The sequence below is a fragment of the Lutra lutra genome, chromosome 6 (assembly GCF_902655055.1).
Source record: "Lutra lutra chromosome 6, mLutLut1.2, whole genome shotgun sequence".
In the NCBI taxonomy this organism is placed as follows: domain Eukaryota; kingdom Metazoa; phylum Chordata; class Mammalia; order Carnivora; family Mustelidae; genus Lutra; species Lutra lutra.
Genome location: NC_062283.1, coordinates 81,732,320 through 81,749,912, shown reverse-complemented (window position 1 = coordinate 81,749,912; position 17,593 = coordinate 81,732,320). Strand labels below are relative to the sequence as shown.

Sequence of the window (17,593 nt, the reverse complement as noted above, 5' to 3'; positions counted from 1 at the left end):
TTGTCTGACCAAGAAGGCTTGTACTTGCATCGATGAGCGGAGTCCACAACCCGGGAGTTTCATCGGAATGATTCAGGGCTGGGGGCGAATTTAATACACACACACACACCCGACCCCCCCCCCCCCCCCCCCCCCCCCCCCCCCCCCCCCCGCGCGCCCCAACCACGCCCCCACCCTTCCTCAACTAAAGCCGCCCGGACTGGAATTGCCCCGGGTTGAAACAATACTCTGAGTCACAGCTCCTCTCATTGGACAGCCAGCCAGCCCGCCCTTCGCCGGCGAGGCCCCGCCCCTCCCCTGCCAGTCACCGGCCTCGGGAGGCGGAGCCGGCCAATGCTAATGAGCGGAGCAGCCCGGAGGAACTTCATTCCCCGTCTCCGTGTCAGGATCGCAGAAATTATGCCCCTTCTGTCACCATGAACTGGCTCTCCAGTTCCCAGGGAGTTGTCCTCACTGCCTACCACCCCAGCGGCAAGGACCAGGCCGTGGGGGGGGACCATGGCAAGGGAGGGGAGGAAGCCACCGCAAGGTAAGCCCTGGCGTTGGAAAGCTCCGGTGCAAAACAAAACATCCTACCTGCTCCAGGAAAAAAGTGACAGGGAAGTTGGTGCCGGGAGAACGGAAAGGCATCGCACTTCGAGCCTAACGTCCTGCTGCGGAAGAAGTGTTTGGCCTGGGGGGCGGGTTGTGTACTTTGCGTCTCTCTAGTCCACGCCTCAAGTAGCCCCTATGACTCCTGGTGAAGATGGATGGGAAGGAACTGGGGCTATGGCTGTCAGGCTTGCTGCTTAGCAGGTGCATTTGCAAATGTTGAAAGATCAAATGACTGTGTTTGAAACACTTCTATGACATGGAATTTTCGAATGGGCTCAAGGCATTGGAATTGCTAGTTGGGGAAGTGTGCCAACAAGTAACGAGGCTGTTCATTGTAGAGTCTGTTCTTAGAGTGCGCCCCCCCCCCCCCCCCCCCCCACTTCTCGCTGAAAGCAAACTTCTTAGGCAAAAAGCCCAAGACACTGGCCTGTGGCAGTGTGTTTCACATTCTTTTGTGTATGTATGAGCATGGGGCAGAGCTTTCAAAAAGGAGGGTTTTTCGTTTGTTTGTTTGTTTTAATCGGGAGGTAGTTCGCTGGGGCCAGAGTGAAATGTGGTTAATGTTGACTCACTTTAGACGCAGAAGGGCAGGTGTTCTATAGACCACTGAAGCAAAAAGAGTATCTTTCTCTCTGTGTACTTTGTTCTGATTTTTCAAGGGCTTTTTTTTCTTCTTAATGACCTTCTTCCTAGCTGAACATTTAACCTCCAGACTTAGATATAAATAGTAAATATTGGCTTAGAAGCTTGCAAACAGTGAATGCTTAACCTAGTAATGTAGCATAACCTCAATTAGTTGTCGGTAAGCATATTTCCTCCTTGATGTTAAGTGTGATAATAAAACCTTCTTTGTTCTTATATGACTTATGCTTATGCCTCCAGCTGAAATAATGCCTTCTTTCATTTGTTTAAAAACCCTCAGAAGTGGGGGAGGGGAATAAAAATCAAAGGAATGGCTGTAGTACTCTATTAGATTCTCAGGCTGACCAGAACTTTTCCTCACATAGCTGCCACAGTATGTATTCCATTGACTGAATTCATTTTTGGAGATAAAAGGGAATTGCTACTTGTGCTTTAGATGTGTTCCCATTTTATTTTCTGTCACTTTTAGTGTTTTGTGTGAGATCATTGAGTACTTTCATTTTTTTCTGTGGTTCACCAGTGTATTAGTGATCTTTTAGCAGTAAGCAGCCCGTAACACCAGCCTTGTGTCTTCTCTAACTGGGAGTCCACATCAGAGTCATAATTGCCCGAATAGTACAAACCTAGTTCATTCTGCATTGACTTTACTCTGGAGTGGCCTGGGTATTTGAGCCAAATTTTGGATCTTGGTTTTGAGAGTAGGAAGAAACTTCGGGACATAGAGTCCAAACCTCTCATTTTCCCCTTGAGTCCTCAAGCCCCAGGAATTATTAGGGTGTTGCAAGGCCCATGGTTCTAGGCCTTTGCCAGGGGACTGCATATTCAGTTCTGGAGGCTTTATTCTATATTTGGAGTTTTGTAGTCTGTTGTTGTGGTCTGTAGTTGAGTGGGTTGAGAGGACAAAGACAGGACAGAGTACTCTCAGACTATGCTGAAGCAGAATCTGGAGGTGCTAAGGCAGCGGGGTAGCAGCTGAAGGTGCTGTGAGTGCTCCCCCTGGGGCCACAGCACCAGGTCCGTTCCCACCTTCTTCCCCTGTGGGCTGCCATATTGCTTGTCCATACTGGCCCCAAACCATCACCACTGAATTAGATTTGTGGGGACTTTTTTTTTTTCTTTTTCTTCTTTTTCTTCTTTAGTAGTCTCCATGCCCAGTGTGGAGCTTGAATTCACAACCCTGAAATCAAGAGTCACAAACACTACTGAGCCAGCCAGCCAGCCAGCCAGCCAGTTCTTTATATTGGCTGAAGAAGATGGGAGGCCTGGTTTGAGGGCTGGGAGGAAAGGCAGGAAGGAGGGGGAAGGGACAGTCTTTAATGGAATTTATCATTAGGTATGGAATAATTTAGCTCAGTGTTATTTTGGGCCTGGAAGGGTTGAGATACTACTAGTGGAGGAGGAGGGGGTTGGATGGAGGCAGGGAGCGATTCAAGGATGGGATGGGGTCAGGAGTGACCCCTGAAAAAGGGGAGCCAGGCCCACAGGGGTTTCACTCTGATCAGATTGGTCACCTGGTGCCTTAAGCACTGGGAAGCTGCTCTGAGGGGCAGGGTTGATGGTTGATGCCTATTTTAAAAAGCTCTTCAAATGCAAACCAAACCAAAGCAAACAAAACTCAAAAAGAGGCCAAGTTAGACTCTGTTCTCTCCCACCCATTCAACAGTTGGTGAAGGGGGCTTGGGAGTCTAATTTGGCTTATTGCAAGATTATGTCTTTTCTAAATAACAGGCACTTTGAACTATTTAATCGAATGTTTTGTTCAATAAGATGAACTCATACATGTCACTTGAAAAGTATAAAGGGCTATGTATATGATTTAGGATATTTATAGAATGTGTTTGATTTTTAGCTTTGCCTAATCAAGTCTTTTTTACTTTTATTTTGGTCTTTGGAGAAGTTGGGGTAGTAGGGAATTAGTATTTTTGTAAGTAATCTCTTAGTCTAAAATTCCTTCCATTCCATTCCGTTCCATTATCCCTCTTTATCAGGATACATTCACTGGATGACTGATTAAGGAATTCCTCCTCCTCCTGGTTAGAGTCTCTCAAATATTTACAGAATCCTGTTTTCAGTTTTTTGTTCTACTTCTTCCTTAAAACATTAGGATTTGAAGAAATATGCTACGTTAGTTGTTCTAACTTACACACAGATATTTCCAAAGGAGGCCACTTTTTATGACTAGCTGTATTTATGAGTATTTACTTGTTAATTTTCAAGCAGGTTTCTTACTGTTTGCTTTAGCAAAGCAGTTTTTAAAACTGCATTTTGTCTACTTTTATTATTCTCCTTTGACTTTTAAAAAAATATATTTATTTATTTGACAGGGAGAGAGAGAGATCACAGTAGGCAGAGAAAGAGGGGGAAGCAGGCTCCCTGCTGAGCAGAGAGTCTGATGTGGCGCTTGATCCCAGAACCCTGGGATCATGACCTGAGCCGAAGGCAGAGGCTTAACCCACTGAGCCACCCAGGTGCCCCTCCTTTGACTTTTTTTTTTTTGTTTTAAAGATTTTATTTATTTATTTGACAGAGAGAGTAAGAGCACAAGCCGGGAGAGAGGAGAGGGAGAAGCAGGCTCCCCACCCAGCAGGGAGCCTGACTTGTGCGGTTGGATCCCAGGACCAACCATGGGATCATGACCTGAGCTGAAAACAGCTGCTTAATTGACTGAACCACCCAGGCACACCCTCTTTTGACCTTTTTTTTTTTTTTTTTTAAAGATTTTATTTATTTATTTGACAGAGATCACAAGTAGGTGGGGGGCGGGTGGGCACGGAGAGAGCAGGCTCCCTGCTGAGCAGAGAGCCTGATGTGGGATTTATTCCAGGACCCTGAGATCATGACCTGAGCTGAAGCCTAACCCACTGACCCACTCAGCTCACTGACCTGAGCCTAACCCACTGAGCCACCCAGGCAGCCCTGCCCTGACTTTTTGAGAAAAACTTACTTGCTTTATCTCAGGTTTTCATCAATATTTGATAACTATTAATGTCAGATGATATTTTCTTATTGAAACTCTTAACTCCAGTTGACATTCCAGGTATTTTATGTCTTCTGTGGACAAAGGTATGGCATTCATCATGTAAGGTCTTGTTTTGTTGACTCCATTTGCAGACCATTGGAATTGGGCAGAACCAAGGGGCAGTGTGTCATGGTGAATAGGCTCTGAAACCCCGGGCTGGGGGCCAACCCTCCTGGGTTCATATCCCAGCTCTCTAGCTCATTAGAAGTATGGCCCCAGAGGGGTTCTTTAACTCTCTACCTGTAAACTGAAATTAATAGTACTCGCTTCATTGGAGGACCACGTGGGCTGTTCCCTGTAAACCGCACAGAACAGTGTCTGCTTTATAGCTAGGCGCTACTCTCTTTAACATTAGGTAAAGTAACGATGGAGCTTTGTGGCATATGAAGCATTCTTCCTCATTTCAGGAGCATTTTCACGAGTATCGTTTTGTAATGGGTTCTGAAACATGGGCATGATTTATGTGCTTAACTGAAATTGGCATAACTGAAATTATGTTAATTACATTAACCATAATGTAGAAGTTCAGGCCTCTGATGTTTGAAAGACCTTGGAAATGTCCTTTTGATGTGTAGCAATATTGAGAATTGGAACTAGTGACAGCGGCTTTGAGTGAACCTGCCTTGGGGCATTGATGGGCCCCACAGAGATCTGTAAACACTGACTTTTATGGCAACCTGGAATGTGGGCGGGTCTTCTTTAGGCAGCTGGACTCCTTGCTGTCCCAAACTTCCTTCCTCCTCCTCTAAGAACTACTGCCCAGTGTGCCCAGTGGAAGAGGGTAGCCATCTTCACATGCTTTAATTCTAGACTTTTTCAAATTCTACCCATTTCATGGTTCTATAAAATTATGTCATAACGTAAGTATTTGGTCACTCAGTGTTTCCACATATAATTACTAAGCTCTTACTGTGTGTCAGGCAGTTGTCCAAGAGCTGGGGCTGTAATGGGGGAAAAAAACAGACAAACATCTGTTTGTGATGGTGGAGTGGGGCATAGAGTAAGAAAGTGAAGGCTTTAGCAGCAGGGGAGCCTTGCCAGATATCTGGGGACAAGAGTTGGGGGAAGAGCTTTTAAGGTAGAGCCATGGAGGAGGTATAGAAGCGATGAGCCTGGAGTGAGCCCTAGAGCAAGCCCCCAGAGGAGCAAAGAGCTTTGCTTAGCTGGAATGTTGGGGGTCAGTGGCTCTGAGTAGGAGAAAACTTGGTGGGGCAGGTAGATTTATCTGATGGTTTTGTAGACCACTTGCGGATTTTAATTTTTGCAAAAAGTGAGATGGGGAGCCAGCGATCAGGGAGGCTAGTGATCACCGGAGGGAGAGAGCATGTTTTGGTTTTGAAGAGTGTCTCTGGCTGTTGTGTAGACTGTAGACTATAGAAGTAGGCACATGACTCAGGAGGGTAAGGTGATGGTAGCCTTGACCAAGGTTTCAGTTTGGGTAGTAGGTCTGGTGGGTGGTGAAATATTCTGAAGGTAGAGCTTTTGGGATTTCCTGCTGGTTTTGGTACATGAGCCAATGGGAATAAAAGTTGTAGCAAGGTTTGGCCTTATGCAACTCCATTTTATTTAGATGGGGAAGGCTTCTATAGTGGAAAGAGGATGGGCTGGTAAGACATGAAGCTCAGCTTTGGACTTACAACTTGGAAATTTATTTATTTTTTTCCTCAAAGAAGTGTTAAGGGAAGAACATGGTTGTCTTTCTTGATACATTCCGAGTTTTTATGTGAGTACACGGCACTCAAAAAAATTATGTACTGTATCATAAATGAAGTTTTTCTCCTCTATGTTTGTGAACTATCTGAAATTATGTGTATTTTTTGGTGGAGAAAAAGATGGTCAAGAATTTTGATAGTGCAGTTATGTAGTAAGTGAAATAACATTTCTTATTATTTTTCTCACTTTAGCTTTTAGGGCATTCCAATTGCATTTTTTAAAAAATTATTTATTTGACTGAGAGAGAGTGAGAGAGCACAAGTAGGGGGAGCCGCAGAGGCAGAGGGAGAAGAGTGCTCCCTGCCGAGCAGGGAGCCTGATGGGGGACTCAATCCCAGGACCCTAGGACCATGACCTTAGCTGAAGGCTTAACTGACTGAGCCACCTAGGTGCCCCCAAATGCATTTTCTACCTGACCATATGGATAACTGCTTCTAGATCAATCTAGTCATCCATTTCATGACATTAGAGTACTTTCTGAAAACTTATTTACTGTGTAGTTTAGAAGCCTTATGTGTAATTTTCTCTTGAATTGTTAGAGGACACACCTCATACTCCAAAGGGCTGGTCTCACCTTTATTTAAAGTTATGTGATAGTTTCCTTTTAAAGTTTTTTTTTTTTTTTAAATATTTATTTGTTTGACAGACAGATCACAAGTAGGCAGAGTGGCAGGCAGAGAGAGAGAGAGGAGGAAGCAGGCTCCCTGCTGAGCAGAGAGCCCGATTTGGGGCTCGATCCCAGGACCCTGGGATCATGACCTGAACTAAAGGCAGAGGCTTTAACCCACTGAACCACCCAGGCGCCCCGATAGTTGCCTTTAAATTGCCCTCATTTGTGAAGTTTGTGATTTCTGTGGTCCTGTCCAAAGTGATCTTCGTGGAACTTATATTAGGTTTATGTCTTTCAAATATGAGAATTTAAAAATCTCAAGAACCTCTCCCCTAACCACTTGCAAAACAAAAACCAAGACAAACAAAACCAAACAAAAAACCCAAGCTCTGCCAAAAACCTTTTGTTTTCCATGAGACACTTATTTCACTGTCCACCTGCACCATCTACTCTTGTCTCTCTTTTCTGAGTGGGACTTGTGCTTATTGAAAGTTTTATGTTCTTGGGGCCCCTGGGTGGCTCAGTTGGTTAAGCGACTAACTCTTGATTACAGCTCAGGTCATGATATCAGAGGGTCCTGGCATCCAGCCCCCTACGTCGTGTCAGGCTCTGCACTCAGCGGGGAGTTTGCTTGTCCCTCTCCTGCTCTTCCCTTGCTCTCTCTTTCTCAAATAAAATAAATAAAATCTTTTAAAAAATAAAGACTTACGTTCTTTTTATGTTTTAAGTTCTTGGTATTTGTCTTGCTTTCAGGAGTATTGCCCCAAAACGACCTCACAAAAATTGATGTGATTAATGATGTACTTAATTGCTACCAGATGGCATGCCCATTAGGCTTTAGTTGTTTTAGCAATTGGACCTCCAAAATGAATTTTCTTTTCCTCTTTAAATTCCTTGTCATCTGCACACATGAGTAGCATTCACACATGAGAAAAAAGACCCGCATCTTAGAGGCTGAGCCTGCATTGTCAAAAATGGGGGGCTCTCTGTGCTCTGTGGTCATGGATTCGTGATGTCTTACTTCCTTTTGCTGCCTTCTCTCATGTTTCTCTCCTGCCTTTCTTTCATCCAGATCTGCCCAAGCATCCTGAGAAGCCTTTCTGCTTGTCACCCTAGTGGTGTCCCTGGGAGAAAGCTTGGAACAGCAGAAACTTGAGGCCTCCAGGCTGTGAGGGTGGTGGGGCAGGGGTAGGGTGAGGGGAGATCAACAGCACCTTCTCCATGCTTGGTTTGGGGACATGGGGGCACTAGATTAGGTGTGATGCAATTCTCTCCTGAACTCTCTCCTCTAGATGACTTCTGATCTAGATGCTTCCTTTCAAACAAATACTCTGAGAAGAAGTTGCTGTAAGGTTTTAGTGGGTATTGGTATTTCTTAACTTCTTTGCTCTTTCAATAGGAGATCAAGCATGAATCTCCTTACTTGCGGAGAGTGGGGACGGATAAAGGTGTTGTGAATGAATTAGGGTAGATGGAGCAGAAGGGATGATGTCTGGATAATCTGGAAGACACATTCTTTTGACTGCTCTGTTTGTTGCTGTGAGCCTGCCAAGTTTGTCACACTTTTTGCAAGAAGTAAACAGAAACCATGGAGACCGGTGTGGCCAGTTACTACATCTGGAATCTCTTCCAAACTCAAGTGCACGAAGTATCTGAATTTCTGTGCTGAGAGAGAATGTGAGATGTCATCTCCTTTGCTCATGCTGTTTGGTGGTTGGCAGAGAACCCTTCAGTGTCCTTAGGGAAATGAGGTTTATTACAGGCAGCTGGGTCCTGGGGAGAGGAGGCTTTGCCTGTCTTTTTCTCTCACTGAGGGGTCATGTGGTATGTCTGCTCGCTCTCTCTGGGCATTCTCTTGTTCTGTCTGCTGTCTGTCTGCTGGCTTTATAATCTCATCATTTTAAACTCAAGCTCAGATCTTAATGGATGCCCAGCCTTGTTGCCCTCTATCAACTTGTATCTCATGGCAAACTGATCATCTCTCTATTTCCTAGTTTCAAAGTTTTGAAAGGGGACTCGAATTGCGGGGTTAATTTTCTTGAGCTGCCTCAGGAAGCCTATGATTCTTATGGTTTCACCCCCTGAGGGTCTTTTTAGTGTAGCAGGTTCTGTGGGGAGGGCAGATCCTCAGAAGGGATGCGGCATCTTTACAAAGCTGTTGAGGGCATCCTACCTTTCACTGTCTCCTCCTCTGTGAAATGGGTGTAATAATGTTATGTCTTCTTCACAGGGTTAATTATAAAGATCAACTATGAGGCTTTTGAGAGTTTAAAAAAATAGATGAGGAATATTACTTTAATCCTTCTTAAAACAATATCTTATAATTTCCCTAAACATTTCACTTAATTAGAATTGTCATACTGAACTTTTTGACTTAATTTGCTTTTTACTTCTGCTGTGTACTAAAATGTAAGTTCTTTGAAGTTGGAGACCTTGCCTTTTTTTTTTTTTTTTCTTTCTTTTTTGGTCTCTTTATGCCTAGGCCTTAGCAAAGTGCCTCAGGCAGGTAATAAAAGTTTTAATGAATGAATGAGTGTAAGAGCAAATAAGGTGTAGTGATTATACACACAGACTTTGGAGCTAGATGGTCTGGCTTGGAATCCTGGCTCTGTTATTTAAAAGCTGGGAGACCTTGGACAAGTTGTTAAATGTCACAGGACCTCAGTTTTTTCTTTTCCTTCTGCAAACAGGAGAAAAAAATACTGTTTGGATGTTTGGATGAGTTAATATATGTAATGTACTTAGAAGAGTGCTTGACTAAATGCACAACAATTTTTCTATGATGATGTAGGACAGTCAGATTATCTGTTGGTGAATTAATTTGGAAATTCTCTTAGAAAGCATTTTTGAGATTGATTTGTAAATGACTTGGGGAAAGTATGTTTGCTTTGGTAGACAGTGTAACTTCTTGATTTTAAAAATAATTACGGAAAAAATTAAAAATAATTGTGGAATGAGTTATGAAAATATCTCAGATTATAATTATTTTAATGACTCCTAAGAATACAAAAAATATCTTAAGGGTTTAAAGGTATTGACCCCTTTTTGGGCTCAGGTGACTGTTTTGAGTAGTTTTTTATAGTTTGGGCAGATGTATATTTCTAAATCATTTATTACTCTTAATATGTGAAATCATCTCATATAGAGGAAGGAAGACTTGTTTGCTTATGTTCCTCAAAGAGCAAATTGACTTCACATTATTTGAATACTTACAGGTAAATATATTGATATGTTACTATTAGCTAAAGCAAAGTATTTGAGGAAAGAATACTTTTTACTTTTTTCCCCCTTAACGTTATATGTATGTGCTTTATGAACAACTGATGATTTCATAACAGATGGGGGCACCTGGGTGGCACAGTCGGTTAAGCCTCTGACTCTTGGTGTCCGTTCCAGTCATGATCTCAGAGTCATGAGATCTAGCCCCACATCAGCCTCCACGCTCAGCACGGAGTCTGAGTTTCTCTCTCCATCTCCCTCTGTCCCTCTCCACCATGTGCTTGCTTTCTCTCTCTTTCTCAAACAAATGCCTATATTTTTTAAAGATTTTAATTATTTATTTGACAGAGAGAGACACAGTGAGAGAGAGAGAGAGAACACAAGCAGGGGGAGAAGTAGAAACAGGCTTCCCATTGAGCAGGGATCTTGACGAGGGGCTTGATCCTAGGATCCTGGGATCATAACTGAGCTGAAGGCAGATGCTTAATGACCAAGCCACTGGGCACCCCCAAATAAATAAATAAATCTTTAAAAAAAAAAAAGGAAGTGATGTTTCATGGAGCAGGTCTCTTGAGGGTATGATATCCATGGCACAGATCTGGGGGTGAGGAATGTGTTCCCCCCACCTCAATTCCCCCTGAGTCCTGAGCCCCATCCCCTTTCCCATTTAGCACACAAATTTGAAAGCTGTTCTGCTGGTTCTTCTCTTCATCTGTGTCATACATAATAAATTTACTTTAAATGCCTACTGGGCCTTGGGCCCTAGGCCAGAAACTGTCTTCTTCAGCAGTTCTCCAGTCCCTCCCTGCACCTGCATTTCAAATTGCTAAAAACTTGACAGCTCCTGCTTACCCAAGGCTCACAAGTGCAGATGGTTTTGGTTCCACCTCTAAGAGACTGGGGACTTTTTGGTGGAAGTAGAGATATTAAAGGAGAAATGGGAGGGTGAAGGGGGAGGGGAGAGACGGATACCTGTTAGAAAGGCAGAAGCTGTTTTCCATGGGGAAACGATAGCATAAATGATGTTTAAATTCCACAGGCTGCAAATTCTCCAATTGTGGCATTTCATAGTTTAGTAGATTTCTTTTCACTAGCCACACAACTCAACGGACTATTTATTTGTAGCATTGTTGCCATGGGGAAAATGTGTTCTGAGCTTCCAACAACAGGTTCCCAAATACATTTTTCAAACTCAAAATCTTCAACTAAGTTGGTGGTTATTGTGCAATATTTCCTTTGGTGCCTCTCAGGACCTTTATGAATTGAGAAGGGAGACTTGCCTTTTTAAATTTATTTATTTATTTATTTTCTGCCTGTAGGTGTGTCTTAGTCTAGTACAGTGTGCTTGCAAGGCCCACAGGAGCTTCACACATCCCTGCAAAAAAAAAACTTTCCACATCTCCTATGCATGTGCCTGTCTTCTGTTAGGGATTATGCTCTTGTTTCCATTTGTCATTTATTTTAGAAGAGTTAGGAAGGTGGAAATTGATATATGTTCTTGTGATCCTAGTTGAATCAGGTGAGAAGAAAATATGATTAAGTGGGAAATGGATTAATGTCATGCTGCTATGAAACTGGAATTACGTGGGAGGATATTGGATTCTTATTAACATGTATGTTTTGGTTTGGGTGGTTGGGCTGTAGGGATCTGGTTTATCTCTGCATGCTACTGTCTATCAGATATCATCTGAGGAAAGTCATAGGAATGATACTGATAAGCATAAATTTGAAATCTTACCTAGAAAGATTCAGGTAACTTAGAAAGCTATTAGGATATGTTAATATGTTATATGTTAGTATGTTAACATGTTAAATTTTGAATTATTTTATACATTTTAATAGATATTTTAGCTAAGCTGTGAAGGTCTTTTTTGGGTGTAAATGATAAGCCTGGAATAAAATAAATGTAAGAATTCCTTCTCTGGTGGCTCAGTGGGTTGGGCCTCTGCCTTTGGCTCAGGTCATGATATCAGGGTTCTGGGATCGAGTCCTGCATCGGGCTCTCTGCTCAGCAGGGAGCCTGCTTACCCCTCTCTCTGCCTACTTGTGATCTCTCTCTGTCAAATAAATAAAATCTTAAAAAAAAAAAAAAGAATTCCTGCTTTAGAATCAAATGGATTCTAAAATAATTGTTTTCAGTATCCTATTTAGGAAGTTCTGGTGTGAAGTATAAAACTTTAAAATAATTTGTCGTTGAATAATTGAGATTTGGTTTGAGTAAGAAAAGGTAAATTGGCAACTGAAAGTTGAAAGGAACTTGGGCTATTTATAGGTGGTCTAGAAACATGTAACTCGATCAACTTAGTCTATAATTAATGTTTCTACTAGAGTTACTAAGTGTGTGTCTGTTATTTCTCTCTGATCCAAATAATATGGTCAAGGATGCAATCCACCATCTGATAGAAGTTATTTGGGTCAAGGTAGAAGTAAATTTATATAGTGTTCTATTTTTTTTTAAAACAACCACTGTTAACTGTTACAATTTATTGAAAATGAGTATATATGTATATTTTAATATTTGCAGACTAAAATTCTTTTGACTTATAACAGTTTGAGTCATTCTATGTTATAGTTTAATCACACAGTGTTACCACCTTGGACGTGTTTAGGTGATCATGTAAGTGTGTTAATGCTTTGCTCTGGATTTTTAAGATGAGATTTATATACTTAAGAATTAATGGGGGGAGAGCCCTGGGTGATACAGTTGGTTAAGCATCTGACTCTTGATTTTGGCTCAGGCCATGATCTCAGTGTTGTAGGATCGAGCTCCGCATTGGGAAATGCCCTCAACTCAGAGTCTACTTGCCCCCCTGCCTGCTCTCCCCTGCCTAATAAATAAATACATAAATAAAATCTTAAAAAAAGAAAAAAAGAATAGAGGGTTGGCCGGTTATATAATAATCGAATGAAGAGGATGACTAGCAAGTACAGGCCTCAGAAAAATGTGGGTTTGGGTAGAAAATTTAATTAGAAATAAAAAAAATACTGAGCCCCCCAAAAATCCTGCTGGTAGGTTGGATCTGACTCCGGCACCGCTGGTTTGTGACCTCTCTCCTAAAAATCAAGGTGGTTGTTTCAGTTGTCTGTTGCTCTGTAATATACCACCCCAAAATTTAGTGGCTTAAAATAAATTCAATAGGCATCTGAAGTTTACTAAGCAAGTTGGGCTGAGGGTGGACGTCACCAGAGGTTTCTTCACATACAGATTTGGTACCTGGGCTGGTGGGTAATTTCTTTGTGAGCCTCTCCTCTGCATGACTAGCGTGGGTTTCCTCTCCTGGCAGGAGTAGTAGCGAATCTGACTTCCTACACTCTTGCCGGCTTACCCAGAGTGAGCCTTCCAAGACATGAAGGGGGAACCTGCCGGGCTTCTTAGAGCCTAGTCTCGGAAATCACTCAGTGCCACATGGCCATATGCTATTGGCTGGTTAATCCTAGGCCAGCTGTGGTCCAAGAGCATGGAGGAATAAGCGTTACCTCTTAGTGGGGCCATGGCTTGCATGCAGGAAGGCCATCTTTGAGAGTAAACCACTCCGATAACATCCCAGTCTGTGCCTGGCCCTCCCTGCCTTTTGGTCTTATTGCCTACTACTCTTACACAGAAATCTCTGTCCCCTGGAGCTTGACTTTTTATAATTCTTCACTAGTATATACACATTCTTTGTGTATTTATCCTTCTGCCTTGCCTTGTTAGGTAAGTTTATTTTAGAGAATCTTTTTATATTCATAGACTATGAATGCCTTAAGGGGAAACTTAATTTTTCTTATAGTAAGCACTAGATGGATCCAGTGGTCTGTATGTGATAGGCATTCAACTATATTTGTGAATTGACTGATATTTGATATTTTGGGAGGGTTAGATTTTATTGTGTGGGGGACAATTTATTATAATAGGCTTTTCTTCTTTACACAAGAACAAAAACAAAACTCGATTCTCAAAAACTGATTTTCAAAATAGGATCCAAATTTGAATTTGATTTTAGGCACAAATGAATTTGAATTTGAGAGGAATATAGTGCTGAGAAATGAGCTACTCCTTGTAAAGAATGTGTTTTCTCTCTTCCATATTGCCAGAGTTGCCAAAGGCCCTTGTTTACATCCAATGGTATTTTCTCCAAGGGGCTGTTGGGCTCAGATGTAGTGTTTTGGAGTACATAATATTTTTGAGATCACATCGTATGTACGGAAAACCTCCCAGAGGCGCTATTGAAATTAATTGCTAGTGTTGGAGCCACTTGTTTTTTCTAGTCCCAGTATGTTAGTTACATTTGGCTGTCCAATAACTCCGAACATCTAGACTTAACATAGGATTTCTTTTCCTATTTAGAGACTTTTGCTTTACTAATGTATTACTGTATTACTGTAGGATTTCTTTTCCTATTTAGAGACTTTTGCTTTACTAATGTATTACTAAACTTTCTTGGCCTCTGGCCACACTTTCTTCAAAGCAAGGAGGAAGATAAGTAAGTGGCCAGGACACCTTATGAACTCAGGGTGTGGAGTGTGTTTCTCTTAAGGAAAAAGATTTTTTAAACAGTGCTTTAAGATTAGACAATGTTTCTCTTTCTTTAAAAATACTTCATATCTTCCACTTCGGGCTGCTCCTGTTTTTGTGAGAACCTACTGCATACATTCAAATCAGTCTATGCAACTGATGATAATGCTTTATTTGTCAGGTCACTGAATTCCCAAGATTTTAGGATTGTTTTGGAGAAATACATTTTCACCCACTTTCCCGTCCCTAGATGATGGATTGAAATTGTATCATTTCCATTTTTTCAGGCGAAAGAAAGAGACTAATCCCTTTTCAGCTTACTTTGCAGCTTGAAACTTGAAAGCAGAGTCCGTGTTAGGTGTCCTTAAAATGAAAAGCCCGTTCTAATAGCTTTTACACATTTCAGTAGAGACTAATACTTCGTTAATCTGCGTAAAGCAGATTTCTTCAATAAATAAGCCAAAGTGTTAGCTCTCTGTTTCTGAAATTGTGTACGGAATCTAGACACTAGGTGTTCCATTTAGAAAAGGTTTGTGTAGGGACGCCTGTGTGGCTGAGTCGGTTGGGCATCTGGCTCTTGATTTCAGCTCAGGTCCTGGTCTCAGGGATGTGGGATTGAGCCCTGAGTCAGGCTCCCTGCTCAGTGGGGAGTCAGTTTAGAATTCTCTCTCTCCCACCTCCCCTTCCCCCCACTCATGCATGCACGCTCTCTCTCTCTAAATAAATGAATGAATAAATAAAAACTTAGAAAAAATAAGAAGAGTTTGTGGTGGTAATATTTTGGCGTAAGCCATGTTTGGCTATGGAATGTCTTATAGCATGTAATATCTTAGCATGTATATTGTGAATTCCTAAAACATTTGTAGCAAGAAGCGTAGTCCAAATTTATTTGACCTAGAAGTTCTTTCTCTTTTGGACAACACTTATTACCAATGTTCTAGGGAACACAAATTGTGAAATCTCAAAATATTGCTATCTCTTTATATGTAGAAAAATGTTAAAAATTGTATATTTTGTAGGAGGGGGAAAAAGGAGGGAGAAGAGGAGGAGAAGGAGACTTCTTTAAATCACGCTTCTGCTGGACACAATTCATTTTACCAACACAGTCATACCCTGTAGAATCTCTCCTTGGTGAACATGTTTCCATAGTAAGATGGTTTCTTGTTTCTTTTCTTTTCTTTTTTTTTTTTAAATTTATTTATTTGACAGAGAGAGAGATATCACAAGTAGGCAGAGAGGCAGGCAGAGAAGCAGGCTCCCCGCCGAGCAGAGAGCCCGATGTGGGGCTCGATCCCAGGACACTGGGATCATGACCTGAGCCAAAGGCAGAGGCTTTAACCCACTGAGCCACCCAGACACCCTGGTTTCTTGTTTCTTAATATACAAACTTTACAGAATGCAAGTTTTTTAATACATTTTTTAGTTTATGTGTTGATGGGGAAAATGTGTATGTATGCCTCCAAACCCAATATGTCATTTTAAACACATATGTTGGGGAAATATCTTTGAGTTACATTTGTAGTATGATGTGGCCATCTTGGAAAACATACCCAGTGTCACTGCAGGGGGTAGGTGTCGTGTCACTGCCTAGAAACAGCACTTAACCCTACTAATCATTTGATTTTCGTTGAACAGCATTTTAAGCATTTTCCACGCAACATGGTTTGTTAATTATGTATTGGAGGTTTACTGCATGTTACATTTTAGAAAACCGGTTGCGGGTCTTGGATAGACCCTCATATATTGCTTTTTCCATTCCAAGTAATAGGACCATCTCCATGTTTTCTTGCAGAGCATTGGTTTTCTTCATGTCAGGATTACTACCGGTAAGTTAGAGAGGCTAGCTTAATTCATTGACTCCTCATAACAACCCAAGCAGTAGGTGGGATTAGCCCCAGTTTACAAGTGATACGGTAACTTACTTTGGGTCCTGTAGCTGGTAAGCGGCAGAGCTGGGATTTGGACGTTTGGACGTAGGCAGGCTGGCGCTGGCATCTTCACCACTCGGCCATTCAGAGAGATGACTTGTCTCCAACTTTTGTACACAGAATATGGTTTCTAGAAGCATGGAGAGGGGAAGTTAAATTCTAGTAGAACACTTGATTAGTAGTTTGTGTGCATGTTTATAGCAAAAACTCTTTCCTTTTTGGTGTTGAGATAAGGTTATGCCAATCTGGAGTCAAAGCCATTCACTGACAATAAAATAGGTACTTCGGGAGATCATTGAAACTACTTTCAGGCCCTCAGATACCCTCTGCTGCAATGAAGGAGTAAATAAATAGTTTTACTAAATTCTTCCATTTAGTAAATAATTTTGTGTGGCCTTGAGGTGTCTCTTGGCATTTTGTGGTTAGCTATTCATGTAACTGGGGCAAATTAAATCACAGAGGAAAAGAAAAGCAAATATTTATTGAGTACTCTATGTGCAGAGCCCTTTAAAATGGAATTTGTTTAATCCTCATAAGGTGAGAATTATTATCCTTTTCTTACAAAAGGCAGCTCATGTATGTAGAATAACTAGTCTCAGATCACACAGTTGGTACGCAGACCAGTTCCGAGGTGAAGCCTAGTCATTGTCTTTCTACTGAGAGGCGTAGAGTAAGTGCATTTCTCATTTTTCTCTCTTAAGGCATGTGTGTCTGAATGACTGTGAGGCCTTCATTCTCGGGAAGGATTTCTTCTGTGGCAGACATGATCTGGGTCTTTTAAAGCAGCAGCCTGGGCATGCCAGGGATGTAGTAGGAGCCACAGGGGCTCACGGGGAAAGGAAGGTTCCTGTAGATAGAATAGAGGAGAAAGGCCTTGGTGGGGAAGCCAGTGGGGAGGGGGAAGGGGGGGGGCTCTTTTCTCTCTCTCTCAGCGGGTGTTTATAAATCTGAAACCGTCTTCAGGTGCTCTGAGAATCTCCCAGAGGCAGGATGACACCATAACAAGACATGCCTCTGTTAAAACACCACTACCACCACCACCATGGTCTTTGCCATTAGGTAGTTGTACTTTTTTTTTTTTTTAGATTATTTATTTGTTTATTTATTTGAGAGAGAGCGAGAGAACATGCACAGAGCTAGAGGGAGACGCTGGCTCAACAAGGAACCAGATGTGGGGCTTGATCCCAGGACCCTGAGATCATGACCTGAGTCAAAGGCTGATGCTTAACCGACTGAGCCTCCTAAGTGCTCCTAGGTGGCTGTAGTTTTCTAGAAAAGCAGAATAATCAGTTTTTCCTTTGCCTCAGAAATAGGACAGTGAGACAGCTTAGGAGTCCATGTTGTCTGTCAGTATCCCCAGCCATCTAGATGGT

General features: G+C 42.0%; 1 protein-coding gene across 2 annotated transcripts in view; it reads left to right on the top strand.

Annotated features, from left to right (window-relative positions):
• The first annotated feature begins 338 nt into the window (after window positions 1-338).
• ARHGAP18 (Rho GTPase activating protein 18) overlaps window positions 339-17,593 on the top strand; it is a 131,689-nt gene continuing 114,434 nt past the window's right edge. Inside the window, exon 1 of one of the 2 annotated variants that reach the window (XM_047732992.1) lies at window positions 339-529. In XM_047732992.1, coding sequence (XP_047588948.1) covers window positions 417-529 — 113 coding nt within the window. In that variant the 5' untranslated portion in view covers window positions 339-416. The remainder of the gene's footprint in view (window positions 530-17,593) is intronic. The other variant, XM_047732991.1, reaches the window with a different exon arrangement.